Source organism: Mobula birostris, chromosome 2, assembly GCF_030028105.1.
Source record: "Mobula birostris isolate sMobBir1 chromosome 2, sMobBir1.hap1, whole genome shotgun sequence".
NCBI classification, from domain to species: domain Eukaryota; kingdom Metazoa; phylum Chordata; class Chondrichthyes; order Myliobatiformes; family Myliobatidae; genus Mobula; species Mobula birostris.
In genome coordinates, this window is record NC_092371.1 from 58,778,362 (window position 1) to 58,804,966 (window position 26,605).

General features: G+C 37.1%; 1 protein-coding gene across 9 annotated transcripts in view; it reads left to right on the plus strand.

Moving 5' to 3' along the window:
• Window positions 1-17,800, plus strand: part of kif3b (kinesin family member 3B) — a 46,466-nt gene extending 28,666 nt beyond the window's left edge. For 2 of the 9 annotated variants that reach the window (XM_072241679.1, XM_072241687.1), the window contains 7 exons: window positions 1,121-1,243; window positions 4,284-4,402; window positions 6,467-6,583; window positions 7,950-8,055; window positions 8,422-8,609; window positions 13,761-13,898; window positions 14,657-17,800. In XM_072241679.1, the coding sequence (XP_072097780.1) occupies window positions 1,121-1,243; window positions 4,284-4,402; window positions 6,467-6,583; window positions 7,950-8,055; window positions 8,422-8,609; window positions 13,761-13,898; window positions 14,657-14,744 (879 nt within the window). In that variant the 3' untranslated portion in view covers window positions 14,745-17,800. Of the gene's footprint in view, window positions 1-1,120; window positions 1,244-4,283; window positions 4,403-6,466; window positions 6,584-7,949; window positions 8,056-8,421; window positions 8,610-13,760; window positions 13,899-14,653 lie in introns of those variants that run through there. The other 7 variants (XR_011882975.1, XM_072241697.1, XM_072241722.1 and 4 more) reach the window with 7 other exon arrangements.
• The last annotated feature ends 8,805 nt before the right edge of the window (window positions 17,801-26,605 follow it).

Genomic DNA, 26,605 nt, shown 5'->3' on the forward strand with positions numbered 1-26,605 from the left:
CAGGTGAGGTTGCTCATTGTTCATTCTTCGCTTACCCAAAATACACTCTAGCACACAACTTAAATTGCTAATAAATGCTGACATTTGTGATTTAAAAACAAAATGGTGTTGGGGTTGTTTGGTTGAAAAATTTGCAGTGGATTCATTATTTGTCAGCATTTTGAAAAAACGTTTTATCAATCATGCCATTACTCAAGTGAAGTAATTACAGAAATATTGTAGTTTTAATTAAGATTTTACCCATCTGCCTGAGATCTGTTAACTGGCAAGTGATCTGAACTCACTGGTCACTTCTCATTTGAATACAATTTTTCTTAAAGTGCTGCCTCCTTGTGAGAGTCCAAGGCAGAAGCCTAATATGGCACTGGACATCTTTGAATGCAAGTGAGCAGCTCTGCCACATAATAGTGAGGCGTTCTACCTATTTTATATTTTGAATGTGAAACTGATATTCACATTCAAAACATTGGGCCACTGTTCAAAATACAAATATTTTAAAAAATTGCTTTTTATTAAATAAATGAATCATAAAGAATGCCCACACTTAAAAGCAGCAAATTTAAATGAATGATCTCATCATTTGAATTTTTGTGGACCAAGGAGCTAAAAGATCTGCACTCCCTGCTTGGAATACATTGGTGCAGTACAACGAGACCCTTGGTTAACAATGCACTGAAACTGAAGTCCAGAGCTTTCTACTCCATTAGTTTATGTTGTGATTTAATGTCAAATTCAGTATACTCCTTTTAAGGAGAGGGTGATGAGTTTATGGAATGAGCTGCCAGAGGAAGTTGTTGAGGCAGGTACAATAACACCATTTAGAGGACATTTGGATGGGTACCTGAATCGGAAAGGTTTAGAGAGAAATGGACCAAGTATGAGCTAATAGAGCTAACGTAGATGGCTGTCTTGGTCGGCATGGAGAAGTTGGGGCAAAAAGGCCTGTTTCCATGCTGTATTATTCCATGACTCTAAGCACCTAGTTTAAAACCAAAAAAAAATGCATTAAATCAATTACAGAAATGCAGTCATATTCATTAAAGATTTGCATGTAAATAGAGAATTGTTATAATGTTTAAAAGTACTGAAATGCTTTCCATGTTAACGTTTTTGTTTGAAGAAACGACGTGAGCGTGAGATGCAACAACAAATGGAGACTCAAGATGAGGAGACTCTGGAGTTAAAGGAGACATTCAGTTCCCTCCAGCAAGAAGTAGATGTTAAGACTAAGAAGCTAAAGAAGGTAATGTGGCTGTCAAAGTCATGTAATTTATTACTTTTAGGCTGTACAATTAAATAATGTCAAACCAAGCACAAAAATTTTAAAGATTCAAAAACAGTATGCATTAGGGTTTGGAAATACGCTGCAAGTCTGTCAGAAACAGTGAAGAGTAAAAGTTAATATTTTAGCTTTTTCAGCATTAAGAATGTAAATGTTGAAATACAAGTCGGCAACCAGGCCTTAGCAAAATAACAAAATCAAAATGGTAAATCATGAAAATAGAATTTGGTGATACTAGCAACACACATCAAAGTTGCTGGTGAACGCAGCAGGCCAAGCAGCATCTGTAGGAAGAGGTGCAGTCGACGTTTCAGACCCTTCGTCAGGACTAACTGAAGGAAGAGTGAGTAAGGGATTTGAAAGTTGGAGGGGGAGGGGGAGATCCAAAATGATAGGAGAAGACAGGAAGGGGAGGGATAGGGCCAAGAGCTGGACAGGTGATAGGCAAAAGGGGATACGAGAGGATCATGGGACAGGAGGTCCAGGAAGAAAGACAAGGGGGGGGGGACCCAGAGGATGGGCAAGAGGTATATTCAGAGGGACAGAGGGAGAAAAAAGAGTGAGAGAAAGAATGTGTGCATAAAAATAAGTAACAGATGGGGTACGAGGGGGAGGTGAGGCCTTAGCGGAAGTTAGAGAAGTCGATGTTCATGCCATCAGGTTGGAGGCTACCCAGACAGAATATAAGGTGTTGTTCCTCCAACCTGAGTGTGGCTTCATCTTTACAGTAGAGGAGGCCGTGGATAGACATGTCAAAACGGGAATGGGATGTGGAATTAAAATGTGTGGCCACTGGGAGATCCTGCTCTATCCCTCCCCCTCCTGTCTTCTCCTATCATTTTGGATCTCCCCCTCCCCCTCCAACTTTCAAATCCCTTACTCACTCTTCCTTCAGTTAGTCCTGACGAAAGGTCTCGGCCTGAAACGTCGACTGCACCTCTTCCTACAGATGCTGCTTGGGCCTGCTGCGTTCACCAGCAACTTTGATGTGTGTTGCTTGAATTTCCAGCATCTGCAGAATTCCTGTTGTTTGGTGATACTATTTGTGTTGGTATACCAACACACAACTGAGCAATGGGAGGTAATTTAGTTAATCTGATTATCCCACCCTACCTGCAAATCATGATAATTTATGAAAATATGACATAGTTCTCCCTGCAAGAGTATATATTATTCATTCAGAAGATTTTGGAGAAGATGATAGTCATTGAGATCACCATTTCAGATTCATCTGACCTCAATTGAAATTTGTGATAGGTATAAAATAAAGTTTACTTTCTATTAATTGGAACCTAAGAAACAGGAACTGGAATTGGTCACTCAGCTCCTCAAGCCTGATCTGTCATTTCAGAAATATCATGAATAACACTCTTTCTCTCACCTCAATTTCCTAGTACTTCAAATGTTTTTCATTCTGTGACTTAAATATATTCATTGACTCTGCCTCCACAGCTCTTTGGAGGGGTGAATCTTTGAGGAAAGAAATTAATCCTTGATGTGAAACTGCACTCTAGTAGTAGATGACCTGATTAGTGAAGACATGATCATTCACCTTGTTAATCCCTCATAAAATCTTCCCTTCCAATAGGATCACTTCCCACTAAATATTCCAATGAGTATAGACGAACCTAATCAATATGAACACTCCTTGATTACAAGAATTATTCTGTGATCTACCTCTGCATTGCCCCCAGGTAAATAAATGATGTGATTAAGTGTAGAATTCATCTCTTTGGTATGGACTCGTCTGAATCCTGTGAAATTTTATTAACAATTTCTTAATTTCTGTACTCCTTGTCATTAAGTCAATATTGCAATAACCTTCCTAATTCCTGCTTTTCTTTGTGCTTTATATACCAGAGAATGAAATCGAGGCTACACTACCCAAGGGGGCTGTTGGTTTTCAGGCACTGTGAAAGCATTTAAGAAATATTTAGATAGGCATTAGATTTTGTACATCAGAATGGGCATCAAAAAAGAGGCACAACATTGCAAATGCTGGAATTTGGAGCAAAAATCATACTGCTAGAGGAACTCAGCAGGTCAAGCAGCATCTGTGAGGCAAAGAGATGGGCACAAAAGAGACCACCTACTTTTGTGAGCTTGTGTGCTCCAATGATGAGTCATTGTGCATCCATTTCAAACTCCAGTTGGAATTTTCACTAAGCTTTGCGAGGGCATAGAATGTATTCTGGGGTCCTGTGTGCTTTGGTAGCATTAATAGCTGTAACCTGGAGGACTTGGGCCTGTGGTAAGAGAAAGTGCCACAGGGTGGCAGTCTGATTTTTATCTTATCCAAAGCAATCTGCCTTTTGTGAATGTAGACTTAATTTAGCTAGATTGACTACCATTCATTCCTATTGGAGGCAAGGTATTTGGCTGGAAAAAGCAGGTTCAGCATGAATTTACCTGTGCAAAACTGGACATCAATGAGACAATGTGGATCTTTGCAGCATAACTGTATACCACCATAATTTGTAAATTTGTTGAGGTATAACTTGAATTTTTAGGTGGTGATTGTCTTATGCCACGGGACTAACTATGAGCACAGTGAGCATGCAAAGAACACGATTGAAGTGCCATCCTGATGCAATTGAAATTTGAAAGTACTCTAAATGGTGGAAGGAACACACGAGTGCACAAGACCTGTGTACTAATTTGTTTCCTTCAATTTAGTGCTGTTGTGTTTCCTGTTTATGATTATTTTTACTATTTTTCTTGTGTAGCTGAATTTGCAATAATCAAATACTTAATCACAATGGCAGAAACTTCATCTGAAGATTGTGCTCTTGTAATAATACTTTATAGTAAGCATTTTTAAGTAACAATTTTTCATGAATTTGTTATTCTATGCTAGTGAACTCACAGAAGAGCTGATCTTTTGTAAATTTTAAGTAGTTTAAACTGTTTTATTTTTAATGCAACTTTACTCAGTCATTGCTCTTAAACTACTTAATTGAACATAAAGTTCTTGGATACATAAATGAAGTCTTTTTATCAGCTATATGCTAAGCTCCAGGCAGTAAAAGCCGAAATTGATGACCTGCAAGCAGAACACATTAAAGAACGGCAACAGTTGGAACAAACTCAGAATGAACTCACAAGGGAACTCAAGCTGAAGTAAGTACCTTGCCTTGGAGGAGAAATAAATCTCAATATCTCTGTCTCTCTGTCTCTCTCTGGTCAGTTAGTGAGGTTTGATAGGATTCCGCACTCCTCAGAAAGGAACAGCGTGTGTGTGAATGGATTTTAGGTGAGTAGGGAGTTGCACAGGTCCAGGCCCACCCTTTCGACATCCCCTCCCGGATCCAGCGGCATGGTGGGGTCCAAGACGGCTGGGGGAGGTTCTGTTGCAGCAAATGGCCAGACCAAGCTTCGATGCAAGGGATGCCCTTTCCACACTTCACGGCACGTGTTTGCTAGATGGCTGATGACCCTACAAGAGGGTTCATCCACCCTTAGACAGGTCTTGTTTTTCGTCCTGCAGGGTGTCTAGCCACCCTCCTCACCAGGCAAGCCTGGTGGGGGAGCCAGTTTAGTCACCAACCACCCGACCGTGCGACAGGTAGTACTGGGTTACATGGTACCAGTAGCACTCAGACGAGTGACCTGACGACAATGAGAAATAAATATGAGTATAACAAAATAACAACTCATTGGTTTAAGTTTCTTGCAAAATATCATAGTGGCCTGTAATTAATTATCATGATGCTTTCAATTTGTGGTGAAGAAAATAAATCGATGTCTAGAAACTGAAATGCAACATTCTTGTTTGTGATAGCTTTTGCATTTGTTTAACTTTTTGTTAAATGAAACAATCAGGAAAAATCAGTGTTTTCTTTAGAAGAAAGCAAACCGATAATCTTAACAAAAACAATTATTAATTGCTCATTTCTCCAATAACAATCAGACAATTGACAGTGATTAATGACAATTTAATGTAGTGAAAAGGGTTAGCTGACAAATAATTTAATAATTTCTTGCAAGAAGCAATTACAAAAAATACCCAAACCACCCAAATAATTTTTGTTTTGCAAAGAGTAATTAAAGAAATTTTGGGAGTTGGAAATATGAAATAAAAGGAAACACTTAGCAGATCAGTTGCAGGCATTGAACAAGAGCTAACATTTCAGATCAAAAATCCATGGTCAGAATTGGGAAAGAGAAAGACAAGCGTCGTGTTGCATACAGATGGATTAGGACAAAAGGAGACAGCTGTGACAGGATGAGACTGGTGTTACTGTGAGCAGGAGTTGAAGAAGTTCTCAAGTTAATGAAGGAAGTTAGAATCTAATACAAACAAAGAAGTGTAAGATACTGCAAAATGCAAGCTGAGCAGCATGCCTAACAGGCCAAGCTATTCTAATGGAGAGAGAAAGCTGGGCTATTATCACAGCTCAAAGGCTATCTATAAATTTGATGGTAGCACAACTATTGTGGGCAGAATTTGAGATGTCAACAAGGAGACGTACTAGAGTAAGATAAGATCAGCTGGTTAATTAAGACCAAGGATTTGATTGTGGACTTCAGGAAGGGAGAAGTCAAGGGAACACACACCAGTCCTCATCGAGGAATCAGCAGAGGATAGAATGAGCAGTTTCAAGTTCCTGGGAGTCAACATCTTTGAAGATCTCTCCTGTGCCCAAGTTATTGATGCAATTTCAAAGAAGGCACGACAGCGGCTATATTTCATTCGGAGTTTGAGAAGACTTGATATGTCACCAAAAATTCTCACAAATTTCTATAGATTTACCATGAAGAGCATCTTAACTGGTTGCATCACTGTCTAGTATTGAGGGCCATTGCACAGGATTGGAAAAAGCTGCAGAAAGTTGTACACTCAGCCTGCTCCATTCATAGGCACTAGCTGTCTTTTTCTGCAACTTTGGTTTGTTCTTTCCCAGTTCTAATGAAGGATCAATAACCAGAAATAGTAATATGATTTCTCCTACCATGGATGCTGCCTGATCTGCAGTATTTAAAATGTTTTTTGCTTTTATTTCCCTCCATCATTGGTGAAGGCCTTGCTATCGAGAAGTCTATCGGAACAGCATTCCTACAAGGCACTCTGATATCTAAATTTGTTTTGGTGCTTAAAAGTAATCTACTTATTTAACTTTGGCTTGAAAAATATCTTTAATATAGATTTCAACAAAAACATCTGACTGATTATTTTATCTTAAGGCACCTTGTAATTGAGAACTTCATACCTTTGGAAGAAAAGAATAAAATAATGAACAGAGCTAATTTTGACGAAGAAGAGGACCAATGGAAGACCCAACCTATCACACGAACTGAAGGGTGTGGTACAGTTCTTATACTCATTTACATTCATTTGATGCTGACGGTGTGAGCTAGTGTATCATGCCAATGGTAAAGTTTTATGTGAGCCTCTGCCTATCTTACATCAATAAGTCTTATAGGAATTTCAGTTTGTCTAGCTTCCTCCAAAAAGCATTTCAGTTTACTTTTAAAGGCATTTACTTTTAAACTTACACTGGTAATTGCCTTGCCCGTTTGAATCCTAATTCTATCTTTTAAAATTTCTTTGGGTCTCTTCTCTGCTCCTCATTTTAGTCTCATGGTAATAATGAGAGTTGATTGTCTCTATTCGTATATAATTTTGATTTTGTTTATCCAAATAATGTTTCATTGTCCTCTATAATTTCAATATTCTATTTGAGTTAGTACATTTTTTTTAAACACTTACTTAACTTGGTCTTCTCAGCTTTCATTTCAGATTACTCAATGTTCTCTTTATTATTTCCAATTGATTGGCTGTTTCTTCACGACCTTTATACTAAATATTTTATACCTTTGATGGGTGTCCCTTTAGCTATTTAATTTTTATTTCATTTTTATTTTATAATTGAATGGTTTATTTTTTAACCATCTTTTCTATCTTTCAAGACCCCTTAATCACTCACTGCCATTTAATAGGGAAGATCTTCCACTGGCCAGTCAAACTAGGCTGTTTCTTCTAGGCTGGTCCAGGGCACAGCCTTAATAGGGGATGTACTTGTGTTCAAGGCAATACTGAGAAGGTCCCTTGTTGATTCCTGGAATAGAGGGCTTGCCTATAGGAAAAGGTTGAATCTATACTCAATGGAGTTTAGAAGCAAAGATGATCAAATTGAAATATAATATTCTGTGGGATATTTACACAGATGATGAGAGGATGTTGAAAATTCTCAAGACAGAAATAGATTATGTCAGGTCACCAAATATTATGAGGGCCAAGCAGAGAATCACAATCAGATTAGCTGCGTCTAGCTAAGTAATAGAGTAGGCTGACAGGGCTCCATTCTTGCTCTATTTCTCACATTTCAGCTCTTTCATAATCACTAATGGTATTATCATTTGATGCTTAGTACAAATTGAAGAGATGCAGTTTCACAAGATCTGTAACATTTATCATCAATTGTGGAATGAACCAGACAAAATGATCTGCAATAATTGCATTCTACTTTTAGTTTTTAATATTCAGTCACCAGATCAATCACCTAATGAGCAAATAAATCAACACCCCCATTGTTCTAAAAGTGTAAATTTTAATCTTACTGAAATATGCCATAAGAAATACCCGTTGCAGTAAATTGAAACAATATACGTTGGTGAAGTGTCTCTATCCTCAAATACTTGATTGTTTTTAATTTATGCCTTCAAGAAATCAGCAGATGATGAAACGACCTGTATCAGCAATTGGATACAAGCGGCCACTTAGCAGCTATGCAAAAATGGCTCTGATATCAAGATCAGACCCCAGGTACAGGGTAAGTAAATTGCTGCTGCTGAAATTTTGCTTAATCAAAGCCAGCTTGCTGGGGGCACTCAACAGTTTGAGGTTGCAATTGTAGAGAGAGAAACCAGAGTTAATGGAGACCCTCAACAGACCTGAAAAAGAGGGGCTGCACATCAATTTTAAATTGCAGGGAAGGACAATTTGAACAAAAGCAATACTCTGATTAGGCAAAGCTAAGATTGCTTTATATATGTTTGTGAAAGTGACTTGAAAATATTGAAATGCACAAAATTGATCTGCAAGATATTTTATCAGGCATATCTGATGCTTCATAGAATAATCTGAAAACACAATCATAAGATCTGTCATTGAATTATGGTTTGTTTTGCATGTTCAGGCTGAAAACATCTTACTATTAGAACTGGACATGCCCAGCCGAACTACACGGGATTATGAGGGACCTGCCATTGCTCCAAAGGTACAGGCTGCACTGGAAGCGGCCCTGCAGGATGAAGATGAGATTCAAGTAGATGCCTCTACCTTTGACCCTCTTAAAAGTGGCAGCGGTAGAAAATCTAAATCCAGGTAACTATGGCATGAATTTTCGTTCAAAGTGGATAAATATTTTTCTCATTATAAAAACATAAGAAAGCAGGAATTGGCCATCTGGTCCCCTGCGTTTGCCTGGCCAAATAATAGGATTGCCACTATGAAAAGAAAACTGGGTGCCTTCAACCACACCTCCTCAATTATGCTCATGTCTGCCCTCACCTCATCCTCCCACCACCCTACCAAGGATAGGCTTCCTCACCTACCACCCACCCCACCAGCCTCCGCATCCAGCAATAATTCTCTGTAACAAATGGATCCCAAGCACATCTTTTCCTCCCACCCCTCCCGACCCCCACTTTCTGCTTTCCACAAGGATCGCTTCCTTTGCGACTTCCTTGCCCATTCATCCTTCCCCACTGATCACCCTCCTGGCACTTATCCTTGCAAGCAGAACAACTGCTACACCTCCTCCCTCACTACCTTTCAGGGTCCCAGACATTCCTTCCAGGTGAGGCGACAAGTCACCTTTGAGTCTGTTGGAGTCACCTACTGTATCCGGTGCTCCTGGTGCGGCCTCCTGTATATCAGTGAGACCTGATGTGGATTGGGAGACTGCTTCACCGAACACCTATGCTCCATCGGCCGGTTGGAGTGGGATCTCCCAGTAGCCACCTATTTTAATTCCACTTCCCATTCCCATCCTGACATGTCAGTCTAAGGCCTCTTAAACTGTCATGATGAGGCCACACTCAGGTTGGAGGAGCAACACCTTATATTCCGTCTGGGTAGCCTCCAACCTGATGGCATGAACATTGATTTCTCAAACTTCCAGTAATTCACCTCTCCTTCACCATTCTCCATTCCCATTTCCCTCTCTCACCTGATTTCCTGAATCACCACCCTCTTGTGCCTCTCCCCCTTTTCTTTCTTCCATGGCCTTTTGCCCTCTCCTATCAGATTTCCCCTTCTCCAGTCCTGTATTTCTTTCACCAATCAACTTCCCAGATCTTTACTTCACACCCCCCCCCCCCCCAGTTTCACCTGTCACCTTGTGGTTCTTCCCTCTCTGACTTTCTTACTCCTTTCTTACTCTGACTCCTCATCTTTTTTTCCAATCTTGATGAAGGGTCTCGGCCAGAAACGTCGACCGTTTACTCTTTTCCATTGATGCTGCCTGGCCTGTTGAGTTCCTCCAGCATTTTGTGTATGTTGCTTGAATTTCCAGCATCTGCAGATTTTCTTTAGTTTGTGGGTGCAAATCCTGTAATATTTTTGTAATCAATTCTTATTCATTTGTAAAAATCCTTGTATAAACTTGTATTAACCACAAATTTGCAACAAGGTTGCAATACAGTACTGCAAAAAAAAACTTGTTTCAAATATTACGGGGCCTCTAATTCTTTTTCACTTGAAAGTGATGATTTCCCCTGACTCAACCTACTATATGAAACATTACCAACTTACAGTTACTGAAACTTTAGTTCTGCAGAACCTTCTTAGATCCTTGTTCTGTGCTCAAACTGTCTTTATTTCAGCTTTAAAATACTCTGGTTTCAAAGCTTCTAAAACCTTGCTTCATAGATTATTCTTGAAGTGAGAGAATTACTTTGAAAGGAATTTTAGGTTCTGTTTATAAATACTATATCCAAAGATAATTTTAAAAACAAAATGCTTCTGCACCAGAAGTAAATCATTCAGATCTATATTATTAATTAAGCTTAATGATCTGATCTGTGGCGTCATATGAATGCCTCTAGGCAATAATACATGAGTAAACTAGTTGTAATTTATTCCGGAGATCAGTATCTGTTCACGTACAGTACATTTAAATGCAGCGGCATCCAAATACCCACTATCCCAAACCCTTCCCTAATTTTGAAAGTTTCTTTTCTTTCTCCACAAGTTAGATAGGCCAGGGAATACCTTTTACTTCAGTATCCATTACTGTTGTTCTCAAAGTAGCTTGCCACAAAAGCTTGAGTAGAATGGTTGATTCTTCATTTCAAATATTGATTCATTTTATTGTGAAATGTTTTGTGGAGCAAGTTGTGGATTGGAAACCACCCACTGAGGAAAGCAACAAAATATTGTCTTTTAAAAACACAAACAACAGGAATTCTGCAGATGCTGGAAATTCAAGCAACACACATCAAAGTTGCAGGTGAACGCAGCAGGCCAGGCAGCATCTCTAGGAAGAGATACAGTCGACGTTTCAGGCCGAGACCCTTCGTCAGGACTAACTGAAGGAAGAGTTAGTAAGAGATTTGAAAGTGGCAGGGGGAGAGGGGGATCCAAAATGATAGGAGCAGACAGGAGGGGGAGGGATGGAGCCAGGAGCTGGACAGGTGATTGGCAAAGGGGATATGAGAGGATCATGGGACAGGAGGTCCGGGGAGAAAGACGGGGGGTGGGGAACCCAGAGGATGGGCAAGGGGTATAGTGAGAGGGACAGAGGGAGAAAAAGGAGAGTGAGAGAACGAACGTGTGTATAAAAATAAATAACGGATGGGGTACGAGGGGGAGGTGGGGCATTAGCGGAAGTTAGAGAAGTCGATGTTCATGCCATCAGGTTGGAGGCTACCCAGATATCTTTACCTGTTAGTTATGAGCAAGAAGGGAATTTTTAAAAACTTGCACATGGAAAATTAAAATGAAATACTACCCTACAGAAAAATGAAAATTGCTAATTATAAAGGTAACTCCTTGCATGCCCTCTCCTTAACATTGCGGAACTATCACCAGCTGCTCTAGGGAAATATAGTGTAACATTCAGTTTTTTGTTGATGACTTCATGATGCAGAAGTTTTCTGGTTTTGAAAGAAAAAACTCATATGGAGCCATTTGAAATCATTTATCATGATACATAATTTTTCGGAATGTAGTTTAGTTTTATAACATTATTTGCTTATAACTTGTACTTCATTGATGTAGTTGCTGTTGCATGAATGAAGTCACCAGAGAAAAGTACTGGTAGATAAGAAGCAGTTTCTTTATTCGACAAAACAAGATAACAGCCGGCATCATATTGAGGCTCTTTCGGTCAAAAGGTCTGGCTGGCCCATCTACCCAGTATTTTATGTGCTAAACATCAAAGGACAATTCCATATTTACAGTGCATCCACAATCTTTCTTTGGAACAACACGCAAACTTCACACCTCCCAATTTGCACCCATCCCACAGACAACTAATTTAATTTTAATCGATGTTGTCTGGTCTGTGATTCAAGGTTTTTAGGAACCTGTTGTTCAGAGCTGCATCTTAAATTAATTCTCCAATGTATATTCAAATCTGGAGGCTAGTGGCCAAAGTCAGTTACATTAATTGCTACATGTGCTAGATGCAGAAATTGCTCTAACAATAGTAATGCCATATCATTAAATTATTTGTTTATAACGTGCCTCATTGAAGAGGTTTTATGTAAAGAAAAGGTAGCAATTTTCTTTGACCTTGATATTATACTTTGGGCTATTTGATTATCAGCACAAGAAGTGCATGCCGTTTTCTTTCTCTTTTGATTCATAAACTTATTTATATTTTATACATCTGGAAATAGCACAATGTTTAATATAATTTGAAGTAGTTATATTGTGCATGTTATTTTGGGTCATAAGTACTGCATAATAAATTTTCATGTAGTTTTAACACTGCTGTTAAGAGTCGTGTCCTTGATCATTTAGAATATTGGAACACATTTTTAAAGAAACTTAACAATTTTCTCACAATTTCTCAATAGTTGTAATGAGCATACAAGCAGGTTGTGGCAGTAGCTTGTTAGTAATAGGTTATTCTTGATGCATTTGTCGAGGGAAGTAAAGTGGTGACTTAATTGCTAATGACTTTTCTCACAAATGGAATCAAATCCTAATCAAGTTTGTTTGTTAAATGATTCTAGTTGCCTATCCGTATCTGTCCACTGAGCAGTGAGAATAGTAAAGAAATATAGCAGTTAAATTATATTGATACTGATTCTTTTCATGTCATGACATCTCTCCTGGATTTCTGGATTTTACAGCAGCACTGGGTTGTGTTGGACAATCTCACAGTGATTAGTTGGCTTACCTGCTCAATTCAATTATGTTTGCTGCATTCGTTATCGATGTTTTCAGTGTTCCACAGGGATCGGGGCTGGGGAGGTCACTTCTTTTCACATCATAAGTTGATTTGGAGGACGGATGATACAGAGATCGGTGGAAGGACAGGTAGTGTTGAGGCAGGAGGTCTGCAGAAGGACTTAGATTAGGAGAATGGGCAAAGGAGTGGCAGATGAAACATAGTGGCAGGAAGTGCACGATCATGCACTTTGATTGAAGGAATAAAGGCATAGACTATTTTCTAAGTGGGGAGAAAATTGTGAAATCAGAGGTCCAAATGGACTTTGGAGTCCTTGTGCAGAATTCCCTAAAGGTTAACTTGCAAGTTGAGTTAGTGGTAATGAAGGCAAATGCAATGTTAGCATTCTTTTGAGTGGACTAGAGCAAGGATAAAAATGAGGATGTAATCCTGAGGTTTTCTAAGGCATTGGTCAGATTATACTTGGAGTGTTGTGAGCAGCTTTGTGACTCTTATTTAAGAAATGATGTCCTGTCATTGGAGAGTGCCCAGAGGAGATTCATGAGAATGATGCAGGGAATGAAAGGGTTAATATATGTGCAATGTTTTACGGCTCTGGACCTGTATTCGTTGGAGTTTAAAATATTGAGTGAACGATCTCATTGAACCCTATCAAATATTGAAAGGCCTAGATAGAATGGATGTAGGAAAGTCCAGGACAAGAGGGCACAGCCTCAGAATAGAGGGAAGTCTCTTTCGAACAGAAATGAGGAGAAATTTCATTAAACCAGAGGGTATTAAGTACAGTATGTGGAATTCATTGCCTCAAATGGCTGTGTAGGCCAAGTCATTGAGTATATTTAAAGCTGTGGTTGATACGTTCTTGATTAGTAAGGGTGTCAAATTTACAGAAGGCAAGAGAATGATATTGAGAGGGACAGTAGATCAGCCAAAATGGAATAGTGAAGCAGACTTGATGGGCCAAATACAGGTGCCCCCTGCTTTCCGAACGTTCTCTTTACGACATTTCGCTTTTACGAAAGACCTACATTAGTACCTGTTTTCGTTAACCGAAAGAGGATTTTCGCTTTTACAAAAAAAGACGCTCACTTTAAACTTGTGTTTACCCCGAGAAAGACTACCATGACCATGAAGCCCTGCGCGGGCAGGTGTGTGTGCAGGAGTGACGTGCAAATGCGTGTACGTGCCGATTCTTTCCGACCAATCGATTTTGGCTCAAACTTCCCAATTCTGTTAAGTGAAACTACACTGTACATACATTATTTCTACTTTATATAAGCTGTGTATTTATCATATCATTCCTGCTTTTACTATATGTTAGTGTTATTTTAGGTTTTATGTGCTATTTGGTATGATTTGGTAGGTTATTTTTTGGGTCTGGGAATGCTCCAAAAAAATTCCCATGTAAATTAATGGTAATTGCTTCTTCGCTTTACGCTATTTCGGCTTACGAAGGGTTTCATAGGAATGCTCTACATTCAGATAGCAGGGGAAACCTGTACCTTAATCCTGTTCCTTTGACTTATGGTGCTATGGTGCATTAATGGTTGCATCTATTATTGTGAATAGAAATCACAACTTGTACTTTACAGTAGATTTTTAAATAATAAAATGTTTTAAAGGACTTCTTTAAATATAACTAAATAAATCAGAGGTATCTAAAGAGATATTGGGCCCAGTGGCCAGAATCTTGCTAAAAGAGGGCAGTTTTAAGCTGCACCTGGACTGGAAAATTTAGAGAAATGGTGAATTTCACTTAGAATTCTTGACTTTAAAGCTTTCGTAACTTAATGGTGGGTCAGATTTGAAGGAGCACACATCTGAAAACAAATCTTACGATATTAAAGACTTCAAAGTTTGTGTGAAGTATTTTAAGCCTGGCTTAAATATTTCATTCCATGGGTTTATGGGCATACCTTCAGATTTCTTTGTGGGGTTCATAGCACATTGTTTGTTAAGAAATTGTTTAATATAATGTACTAAAATTATTTCTCCATTTCTTCAGCAGGCCTAAAACTGGGAAGAAAATGGGTCCTCCTTCACCTGGGTCTGGAACCCAGCTCTACCCACAGTCTCGTGGCCTTGTTCCCAAATAATTTTGTCCTCAAGAAGATTATATAATTTGCCAGCCAGGAAACAGCAAGAAGAGCTGAGTAAGCTTCATCTCCAGGTCTCATTTGCATCTGGCCTTTTGCAGATCAGAAGTATTATTTCAGTTGAACTTAAAGTTATATTTGTATTATTTTTTAGCGTGAACCATTCCATTTTTAGACAAATACTGCACTTGCTCTATACCCAAGTTAATTTGACAAAATTGTCTGTTTCATGAAATAATCGAAGTGGATAGTGCCACTGCTTGCTGCTATGGAAACACAATATCTGATATATATATCTATCAAAAGAATACCTCACATTTTACGAGGAAGCTTGTTGTATTTAAATATTTCTTAAAACTGATGAATAACTTTGTCTTTTATTTATTAGGTTTTCTTGTTGAAAAGCAGAATGTAGATAGAACAGATTTGAACATTTGTTACTATATAGTTGATATTTTTCATACACGTTTTTATTACTGTTTAATGTTAAGTACTAATGATTTCTTTTCAGGACTGTTAAATAACAGCTTGCCGGTGGTCTGTCAAAATAATACACGGCTGGTAATTGTTGCGTACTTGGATATAGGTCATTAAACATCAACCTAAATTTTATTAATATAGTTCAGCCTTGTATAAAGATTGCAGTTTCTCTAAAATATGTTTTAAGAAGTACAAATTCCAAACTTTTTAACAAACTGTAAACATTGCAGCTGATTTCAGCAGTGGAGATGCCATCACAGAGTAAATATGCTTCAACTTTCTAGAACCTCCTGGTATAATATCTAAACTATTCAAATGTAGGTTCTGATTATGAATATTATTTGTAAATCAACATAAATAAAGCTTGTAATAAAATATAGACAGTCCAATTTTAAATTACCAAGTCAGTGTCTGTCTGACTTAAAATTTAGCTGGGACAAAATGTATCAAGATATGATCACTTTTCTGCTTGTTGAAACATGATGTTGTTGCATAATTACATATTTTGTCTTGTTCCATCAAATATTGATGTGCAGAAAATTGCTAATATTACTGAAAGTATAAATTGCGGTGAAAATGTACGTAGAAAATTTTGCGTTTGAGCCTGTTAACACAGTGCCTTTTTTGATAAAATTGCTTATCAGGATGTAGCTTATTCTCTACATGCAAATTATTAGTGAAGATTTTTAATACAGATGAAACTTTACAAAATACCCCTGTGAAACATGCAACAGTTTGTGTTTTGAGATTGTTTTAGTTGGCATCTTTTGCATTTTGAAGTTTTAGAATTGCAATAATCGATTGGTTTGAAGGCACATTCTCCAAATAAGATCCATATTGTAGGTCCAATTTAAAAGTAACATTAAAAAATTGCAGTGTGAAATGAGACAATTAACGGTTTAATAGTGCACTGAGGCAATTAGTGCCATTAAACCATATTTAACATGAAGAGGATGTGTTTAAATTTCTACTTGTGGCAGGACTCCTGGAGAGAAAAGTCTTTTGAATTGTTTTTTCCATTTAAATAGTTGTACTCATTTTGAAGCACATGTTAGATATTTAAATATTTAATATGACTTTTGACTGGTTTGTCACCATCTCGATCTTTTTTGACCATCTTGTATTCATTGTTTTTCTTTCATCAGGAAGTTAATGTAGCCCAGCTACAAGTCCCCATGATATGTAGTTTCCTCTTTATATATTTGATTCCAAGTTTCAGCTTGAAAATGTGGGCCTCCTTATGCGCAGCGCAAAATGGCACATTACATTCATGGTCAGGGTATGTGGAGAAAATAGGCGTTTTCCATCGTGATTCAAATGCTGAAATCACTAGCTGAATTTAGACATTTAAAATTTTATTTGGCACTGATTCCAGTGCCTTTAAAATCTTATTTGAGCGTTTCAGTAGTTCATTATTTTATAAACCTCTTAAGAAAACTGCATTGAGATGTACTTGTGACTTTAGAGGATTTTGTATGTATGATTAGTGTTCCATCAATTTTTCAGTGTTTTGACTTTACGAAGTCAGCCTCAATGCAAAAGGCATTATTTATTTAAAGAAGCAGAACTGGGTGTGGTCGAAGAGAGGAGGTTACTTTGAATAAATAATGGTAGTGCCCTCTCCTAGAGGTGAGAGAAGGAGAGAACAACCTTGTGCAGTTCAAATCATATTTTTATCTGTTGCTTCACTTGCAGTAAGGCAGATGTTTATGTGACCAAATTATCATCTTAAATAATTCTAATGAAACTTGTTTTCTGTTCTGTGTTTACTTAAAATGTTAGCATAGGCAATTCCAATTAATTGGAAGATGATTAATATTTCTGAAATGCTTTTTACCATTTACACTGCTAACATTGTGAAAAAAACATGAGGCATTAGTGAATCAGTGGTATAACATAACACTAATGTTTTGATAATGTTCATTTAATTCTAAACTGTGATTAAATTTAAAGAGAATTGAGTTAGCAAATACTCAAGTCATTATACTGTCATTCTTATTTCCTGCTGGTAAGAATTCCACATTCACAGCAACATCTATTTTCTGATTCTCTTAGAACTTGTGTCCCTGGCTACAGTCTGTGTGAATAAATAGTATGCTTGTTACATCCGGTTTCAAAATCCTCAGTATAGACTTTCAGCCTATCAAGGTTTTTTTCTGTTTACCTCAAAATTATGTAGGCTGTTCCAGAAATATCCATTTAAGTTAGAATAAGATAGTTATAATATTAGATGCAAGAAGTAGTCCTTGAATATTAAAGCAAAAATAAATGGCCATAATATTTGTAAGCACTGCACTTTTGACAAAATTTCATTCTAAAACTGATTTCCCATATTAACATAATTCTGCAGGACGGCTAATTTTTATGAAATGCACATTATACATGACAAAATCCTGAAGTAAAATGTATAACAATTTTAAGAGAAATATTCATACAGTGCAGAATTTTGAGTACCAAATTTCTACATTTAAATTATCTTTGCATCTTTTCATTATGTATTTGTTGAAATTTTAAAAGCTTCCATTCTGTTTGTAAATGTATAATTACAACATGCCATGTAAATGACCTGTAATAAACTTTCTGAAACAATTGCAACTTAATCTTGAATTTATCTTGTTATCTTGAATTTACTTGAATTTAAATTTTATTCAATGAGGGGAAACCTGAGAATCTACATAATTGTAAATTAAGATCTTCACAATAGATATTTAGGACTAAGTAGTCATAGCTCCCTTCACGCTTTGTGTAGATTAGCTAGGTACTGTATCATTTACAATGTACTCTATAGATATTTCAGTAATTTTTGTGCCTATGTATAGTTTAACTTAAACATTTGCATAAATGTAGTCATTGGAAAATAAAAATATGATAAATTTCTCAAGTGAGCAACATGGGTTTTGCTCACCTCAGCTCAGTAATTAAGTCTTGATTTTTACAGTATATTTATTTTCATCAGAGGTGGCTGTACATCCCATTTGTAATTCTTTGTGTCATTTCAGCTTATGAATTTATTATGCCCCAAGCTGAAATGTGTTTGGATACTCTCTGGACCAGATTTTAACCATCTTAAAAAAAAAAAAAAAATTCAAGTGCTATAATGACAATTCTCTTGAAGACTCATAATGTTTGTCACCTACTATTACTTGCTAGGATCTGGATTTGAATGTAATTGCTTCTCCAAAAATACATCTGTAAGTACAAAGATATGTTTGAATAGATGAACATGCTGTGATATTTCTATCCCCAAAGGAACTGATAGGCAATTTAGATCATAAATTTTTCTGGACAGGATGTTACTGGAGGGCGAGTGTGTTTACTCTAAGGTAATCTGACTGTACTATTCCTTCATAACAGCCTGAACTTTCAGATCAATGCACATGTTTCACTGATTGTCACTGATTTTAATGGTGAAAGATCTCCAAAATATCTTGTCCACTTTATGTTTACCATTAAAACTTGCACTTGATTTAATTTGATAAACTAGGTCTTGATTTGGTAATATGTTTTGAGTATTCAAATCCATATTAATAAGCTGCAAGTCCCATTTTCATGTATTTCAACATTAGGATCTTCAACACATCCTGATCAACAGTTATTTATTGCATTGCTGTTTGGGGGTATCATTTGAACAATTTGCTTACCGTGTTTCTGCATATGTCAACAATAATAACATTTTAAGAAATAGCTTGTCAGTGCAACTTTTTTGATAAATTTCTTGTATCTCCTCCCTCCGGCTCAACTAAGTTGTGTTCGCTTGAAATGTTCACCTGCCATTCTTACCCAAGCAGAGCTGATTCTGATCATTTTATTTTTCATTAGCTGCTTTTGTTTTCCCCTATGTTAATTACCATTTTATCTTTGCCTTTTATATCAGTTGTCTGACTGCAAGGTCAATGGAGGTTACCCTTTTTTTTTAAGGTTTTTATTCCTCAGTTTAACTAAACTGGATTATTTATTCACCTCATTGATGTTGGTTGAACCTCACTGGATGAAAGTTTTATAAAATCGAAAATAATGTTTGTATGATAATGACACTAAGTAGAGTTACATAATGCAAGCTTCAATATTGTCTGTGATTTTCTGCCCTAATTTACTGAGATCTCAAAAAAAAAACTGCTTATATCTGCTTAACGTTCCTTGTTTTTGTTTCTTACCTAGAAGGGCTTTAACCCATATGACTTAAGATTCTGAGGCCATTGTTAAAATATCATAGCAGTTGGAGAGAAATATTAAATGATGAGGATGGATTCCATAAAGCAGTATTGCATTCTTGAATTATGTTTAGGGGTCAGTTTTCGTACTGTGAAAGGGTCAGATAGGATTAGTGGAGGAAAACAAACATTTCAGTTGGTTGAGAATTTTAAAGCCAAGTTTTAAAATATGAGAAGTCAAAAATACTTGTGTGCAGAATTTTTTTTTGGAATTTCTACAAATGAAATTAATGCAGACACTTGCTAATAATATTTGAAGCTCAAATATTTGGTCATTACCAGTGAGGTAGTAAAGATATATGGAGTTTAGCCTCAGAAGACATACAGGTTTAAAGGCTAAGTAACGTAATATTTAGGTATTCCAGAATTATTTTAAGCTGATTTAATTTCCTTTTAAAAAAATACTATTCTCAATACTTCGGCCTGGCAGAAGCTTTGTAGCGTAACTTGTAGCAGAAACTGGGTCATTACTTTTTAAAATGTTGTCAATAAATATGTCATAGATTGTGGAAGAGAGGGGTATGGGGAAATGGCATAGACAGAATTGTTGCAGCCAGCATAGATTAGCCATCGCCCTCTAAAATATTGGGGCAAGCTTGAAGGGCGAGGGCCTATGCTGCTCCTGTGTTTGTGTGTTTTGTAGTTGGAAAGTCCCGCCTCATTGCCATTTAACCTATTTTACATTGAATTTTACTCATGCACTTGCTCTTTCCATTGTCACACAGCTCAGTCAGGGTTCTGCTACACTTCCAGCATAAAAAGGTGCTATCAAAATCATGAACAATTTCCATTGTGACCATGATGCATTAACCCTCTATTCCGCTTGGGTGCCACCTTCAATGTGATCCTTCTCTAAAGCTTCTCCATAGTTTTCAATGTACTGTGATTACCACTGATTTGTCTTTAATAGTTTGAGCTGATAATTCAAGAATTCTCCAAAGTCATATTCTTGGCTACCACAGTCAAACTAATATGATTACTTAATATAAAAGGTGAAAATGTCAGAGAAGGTTTGAGAAGAATTGGAAAGCAAGGTGCTCTTTTCTGGGGAAAAATAAATAATGGGTAGAAACACACACAAAATGCCAGAGGGACTCAGTAGATCAGGCAGTATCTATGGAGAAAAATATACAGTTGACGTCTCATCCAAAACATTGACTGTTTATTCCTTTCCACAGATCCTACCTAACCTGTTGAATTCCTCCAGCATTAGCATCTTCCGGATCTCTTGAGTTTATGGATAATGGATAGCAATTAGCAAGATCTTTAGTTTGGAAGGTAGTGTGCATTTGAAAGTTATTCAGAATGGGATCAAGGTCAACCAAAGGTTTGCTTCTGGTGATTCATGACTCAAGGAGGAAGGGACTATAGGCAATGCTGGTGTGGTGCAGAGGTGGATTCTAAGGTGAAGAAAAGGTGATTGATTATTTGTGCATTCTATGAGATTTTACACAATATTTGAAAGATGAATTGAATGGTGAGGAAAGCTGAAATAGTGTTCTGAAATGCCCTTTGTTTGAAATAAGTACAGTCTTTTCAGTATCTTCATGCAGTTTCTTGGCCCAAAATGCCAACCATCCCAGGACCTTTTATAAATATTGCTCGACCCACAGATTCCTTCCAGCTTTTTATGTTTTGTTCCATTTTCCAGCATCTGCAGTCTCTTGTGTCTCCATCATCTTCAAGGCTTTTAATGCTAAAAGAACCATGACTTATTAAGAATGAACAAATAAGCAAAATTGATACATAAAGCTTAAAGTCTGAAACACAATATTAGCATACCTCACTGACAGCATAAGATACTAAAAATAAGCATAGAACACCCGAGATGAATATAATAATACATTATTAAATGCCTTATAAATTAAGGCTAACAAAAAATTTAAAAAGACGATCAGATGTTGTATATCCTTGAGATCAGACAATTTAAAATTTTAACGATTATACTGGAAAAATAGTACAATATTTACAAAGCATTTAAGGAAAATGGCATTTTTTCTTTTTTAAAAAATACAACTCTGGAGCTAATTATTTCAGGGGGTGGCAGCAGGAAAACCTATATAATAGGAACTTAAGTTCAAAATAGATTTATAAAGGAACTAACATAGAAAAGGCTTTTAACTGCCTTGATGATGATAAAGTGAAATCTCCCTCGGATTTGGAAATCCCGGGAAGTACAGTTATGGAAGAACTCTGCAAATGAGACAAAAAGCTATCACATCCAGGACACAGAATGAAACTAGATAAGGTAGATTTTTAAAAATCTTTAAATATTTACAATAGATTTGCAGTGAAGTTGACAGGATATGAGTATGTTTTGACACATATTATTGCTCAGTAATTGATTCTTTCAGATTGCACCAGGATCAGAAATTAGACTGTGCAATTAACAGAATAAATTAAGTTAGTAATGTAGTTTGATAGGCAGTTGTAATTGCATTAAGCAAAACGATTAGAAAATGGGTATTAAACAATGTAGATAAAGAAAAAAGTAGATTTCAAAAGGAAACCAGGTACATCTGTAAGCAGCTCTTCAACTTAAAAGATGATGATCTTGGCAATACAGAGAGTATAAGTCAACAATAATAACGCTGAAATTATATCCTATGCTAAGTAACATAGTTTCATAGTTGAGTGTTCAGAGCATATTCACAGTGTATAACTCAAGTCACTGTGATCTATGATCCAGAAAGAAAGGCAAAATCAAAGGCATAGGACTTGTTGAGGTTCATAGAGTATTAAAAGGTACAGAGATGCTGATTTAAATCTCATTCAAATGCCCAGTGGTGCAAGAGAACATTACATTAATGCAAGGCATTTTAAAATGTGCTGGAAAAAATCTTTTCAGGATATGATGATTATTTGACTTAAATGTCACTGAATGTAAGTGGATTTTAAAATTTAATTGGATGCAAGGCTAGATAATTTGGTTCACTGCAGATATGTACTCAATGAACCAATAATCTCTGCTCCTTCCTCAGTTTATTTATATTCTAGAGCTTCTTTGTATTCTACAACATTTAACCTTGACTATCCACCAACCCACACTCCCCGTCCCTGGTACCCCTGCATGTTTTGATTATTTTAAGAAGGAAAATCACAATACTTTTTATTCTGAAATGTTGTCATTGTTGAACTCTAACCTGTAACTACTCTTTAAAATCATGCAGTGGACTATTTTTCAAAATTGAGTTTATTGTCTCATGCGCAAGTATATACCCACAAATGCAATGAAGGGCTTACTTCCAGCAGAATCACAGGCACATGGGATCATACAAACAGCATTCACAAATAGAAACAGAAATTATACTCAATTTTATCAACTTTTCTGTAACTTTGTTCTGAATTCGCTTTTATTTGGAATTTTAAGATATCATTGCAACACCATACTGGGATGCACCTGGTGTGCAAATTCCAATCGTGGGCAGTTAATTATCTCAGGGCAGCAATTTTGCTGCAGGTGTTCCTTTTGGGGTATCTGCCTACACTCATGCCAACATGAACCTTCCCTTCATCTTAAGGTCTGTATGGTGGGCGTTACGTGGTAATCAAGTAATACTCTACTGTTCTCAAACACTCGTGATGAAACAGTCCATGTCTGCATCCTGTAAGGCATAGGAATGTACAAGAATAAGTAGATTGATGGGAATTAGCATTCTCACCAGGCAAAGTGCAAGGAATGGTCATCCTATTATCAACTGGTATGGAAACACCAATGCCCAAGAACAGAAAAGTGTGCAAAAATTACTGGATACAGCCCTGGCCATGCAAGGAAAGCCCTCCTATCCATTGAGGAAATCTTCAATGAATGCTGCCACAAGAAAACAGCACCCATCATCAAGAACCCCCAACATCCAGGCCCTGCTTTCTTCTCGCTGCTGCCATTGGGATGGAAGTACAAGAGCCTTAAGTTACATGCCACCAGGTTCAGGAACAGTTATTACCCTTCGTCCATCACTCCTATGTCAGCATGGATAACTTCACTCACCTCAACACTGAACTGATTCCACGACCTAAGAATTCACTTTCGAGTACTTCACAACTCTTGTTCTCGGTATTATTTATTTATTTATTGTATTTGCGTACTTTGTCGTCTTTAGCACAGTGGTTGTCAGTCTTTGTGTGCAGTTTCTCATTGATCTATTGTATTTCAAGTTTTCTATTGTGAATGCCTGCAAGAAAATGAATCTCAGGGCAGTATATGATGACATATAAGTACTTTGATAATAAATTTACTTCAAGCTTTGATTCCAAACAAGCCAGTCCAATCATCTACCTTGATATTCTGTGGTATTGCAATTGCAGAAAGCTACACCATCCACCTGCTGGGATTCACCATTAAACAGAAATCTCTCCAGACCAGCCAAATAAAAGCTGCAAATGCAAGAACAGATCAGAGACTGTTTCTGAAGCAAGATGTCTTGCAACAAGTGACTCAGTCCACGACTCCAATTCTTGTCCTTTACCTGAAGGCACACACTCAGCGATTCAGGAATGGCTTCTTCCCCTCTGCCATCCGATTCCTAAATGAACATTGAACCTGTGAACACTACCTCACTTTTAAAAAAATATATTATTTCTGTTTTTGCACAAATTTTAATCTATTCAATATACATATACTGTAATTTATTTATTCTATATTATGTATTACATTGAACTGCTTGCTGCTGCTGAGTTAACAACTTTCACGTCACATGCTGGTGATGATAAACCTGATTCTGATTATATCATTGGTCAATCTGTGAGAGCTTTCTCAATGCAAGGATCATAGTAGTTCAATAAGTGGCTTACCATCACCTTCTGATAATTAATTCAAGATGAAAATAAAAGTTGGTCTTATAAACAATAAAACAATTTGGCAGGTATAGTGGATTCCATTTAATCGGACCATCAATTAGTAGGGACAGCCATTTATTTGGGACAACTCTTAAAGAACAAAAATTGATTGAGAAAATAACCAGTGTTCCCTTTGTTTATTTGGGACACTATGCCACCTAAATGGGACAGGGGACTGCTGCCTAACAGCTTCCAACTTGCATCAGTGGCATGAACTTGTGTGGCCTGTGAGACACTACACAGTGCTCAGAGCAAACGGTTTTTAAATAGCATTAGTTGCGTGTATTTATGTTTTAAAAAAACAGTGATTTTTGTCACTGATAGTTGGTGAGAAATAACCAGTAAAACAATTCAAAGCTGTTTTGCTCACTGCCGTTTCAAGCATTTAGGCTTGGAGATGCCAGGGAGTGAAAATGAAACTTACTATTTCAAGTTAGGAACCTCAAAGAATTTGAAGGTATTGACAATCATCTTGAATGTTACAATGAAAATGAAGATTTGAAGGATGCAATTGTCGACAGCACTGATGGAAACAGTCCAGTATCTGTGTTAAATGTCTCTGCTGATTTTGTTCACTTACAGTCAACCAAAAGAACATGGCAGTGGACACTGGATGACTTCCTCCGTCAATAACTATTAGGAACTAATGCACTGTTTTATAGAACTGTGGTAGCATTTGTAATGTTCTAACTTGTTCTGTATTTCATTTCAATATAGTGGATTCTAATTAATTGGGACACATCGAGACCAGTACATTTTGGACCAAATAAGCTGCTGCCCCAAGACACAGTTTCATGGAACTAGCATAAAAGGTATATAAAAAAAAAACAAATTACCATTTAACTGAGTAACAATTATGTATTTAAATGAAATACAGAACAAATTAGGACACTACGAATACTATTGGTGGTTGTCCATCATGTCTGATGGTGACAGGAAACCTGTGCGGGAGAGTTTTTAAAGTGGAAAAGCCATAGCACTGGGGCAGTTCCACCCTCTTGACCTTGCAAGTCCAGTTCTAGTGGTACAAGTAGATGCTACAACTGGGGTCTTCCCTGGTTGCAGTGAATAACCATGACTTCCATGCCTCGACATACCCTTCTGCTCCACATAGTGTTGCAGAACTGCTTTCCTGGCCGTTGGATCTCTCTGTAGATCTTATTTGCCCAGTCTGCCAGAGCTGACTTTGCATGCTAGGACAGGCATGTCCCTACCTCACCGAGTACGAGACCCAGTGGCTACCCTCATTTGATTTAGCCCGCCTGTTGAAATGGTGTACCAGGGTGTGGCTGCTGTCACATGCAAACAGCTACTAGAAGCCCCAAGTGTGAGCTGAGTGCCCAGTAAGGACCAAAGGTGATATTCAAGATGATTGTTGATACTTTCAAGTTCCTCTTAATTCTTAACTTGAAGTAGTGAAATCGTTTCATTTTCACTCCTGGCTGTTATTGGCATTTATAAGTCTGAATGCTTGAAACCGCAGTAAGCAAATCAGTTCTGAATCGTCTTACTGCTTATTTTTCACCAACATTGACAAAAATCACTGCTTTTTGAACGCAAGCACACACAACTGACGCTTTTTAAAGACTGTTCACTCTAAGCATAGTGTCGTGTTTAATGGCCACACAAGCGCACACAACTGACACTTGTTAGAAATTGTTCTACAACAGTCTCCTGTCCCAATTAAGTAGCATGATGTCCCGAATAAACGAAGAGATTCCTGGCTATTTTCTCAATTAATTTTTGTTCTTTAAGAGTTGTTCCAAATAAATGGCTGCCCCAATTAACTGATCACCCAATTAACAGGAATCCACCTTACATAATCTGTTACTCAGTTAAATGGTAGTTTGTCTTTTTTTATATACCTTTTTAACTATTTCCATGAAACTTCAGCGAATTGGGGCAAAATGTACTGGTCCTGGTGTGCCTCAATTAACTGGAATGCACTATATATTATCATCAAGTACTGCAATGCAACTGAGATAAAACATTTTTGGTAATTCGTTACTAAGTTCTTTTATGAACAATGCCAGCATGGGGCAGCTTTTAAAAAAAGATGGCTCAATTCAAATCCATGATATTGTTTGGAAATGCAGTCAATGATTTGACTGAAACAAAATAATTCTTTACATGCTGGATTTTGTGAGCAATGTTGCATATTATCAGCATTTTCAAAACTGAAATCCAAAGTTCAAAATTTACTTTGAACTTTGATTTTCAGATTTGAAAATTACAATAATCCAAAATCACCATAAATTTGAGAATCAAATCAAGCATTTTTAGTATATTAATCAGTATTATATATTAAAACTCTGATGAAGCTAATTGGAGTGT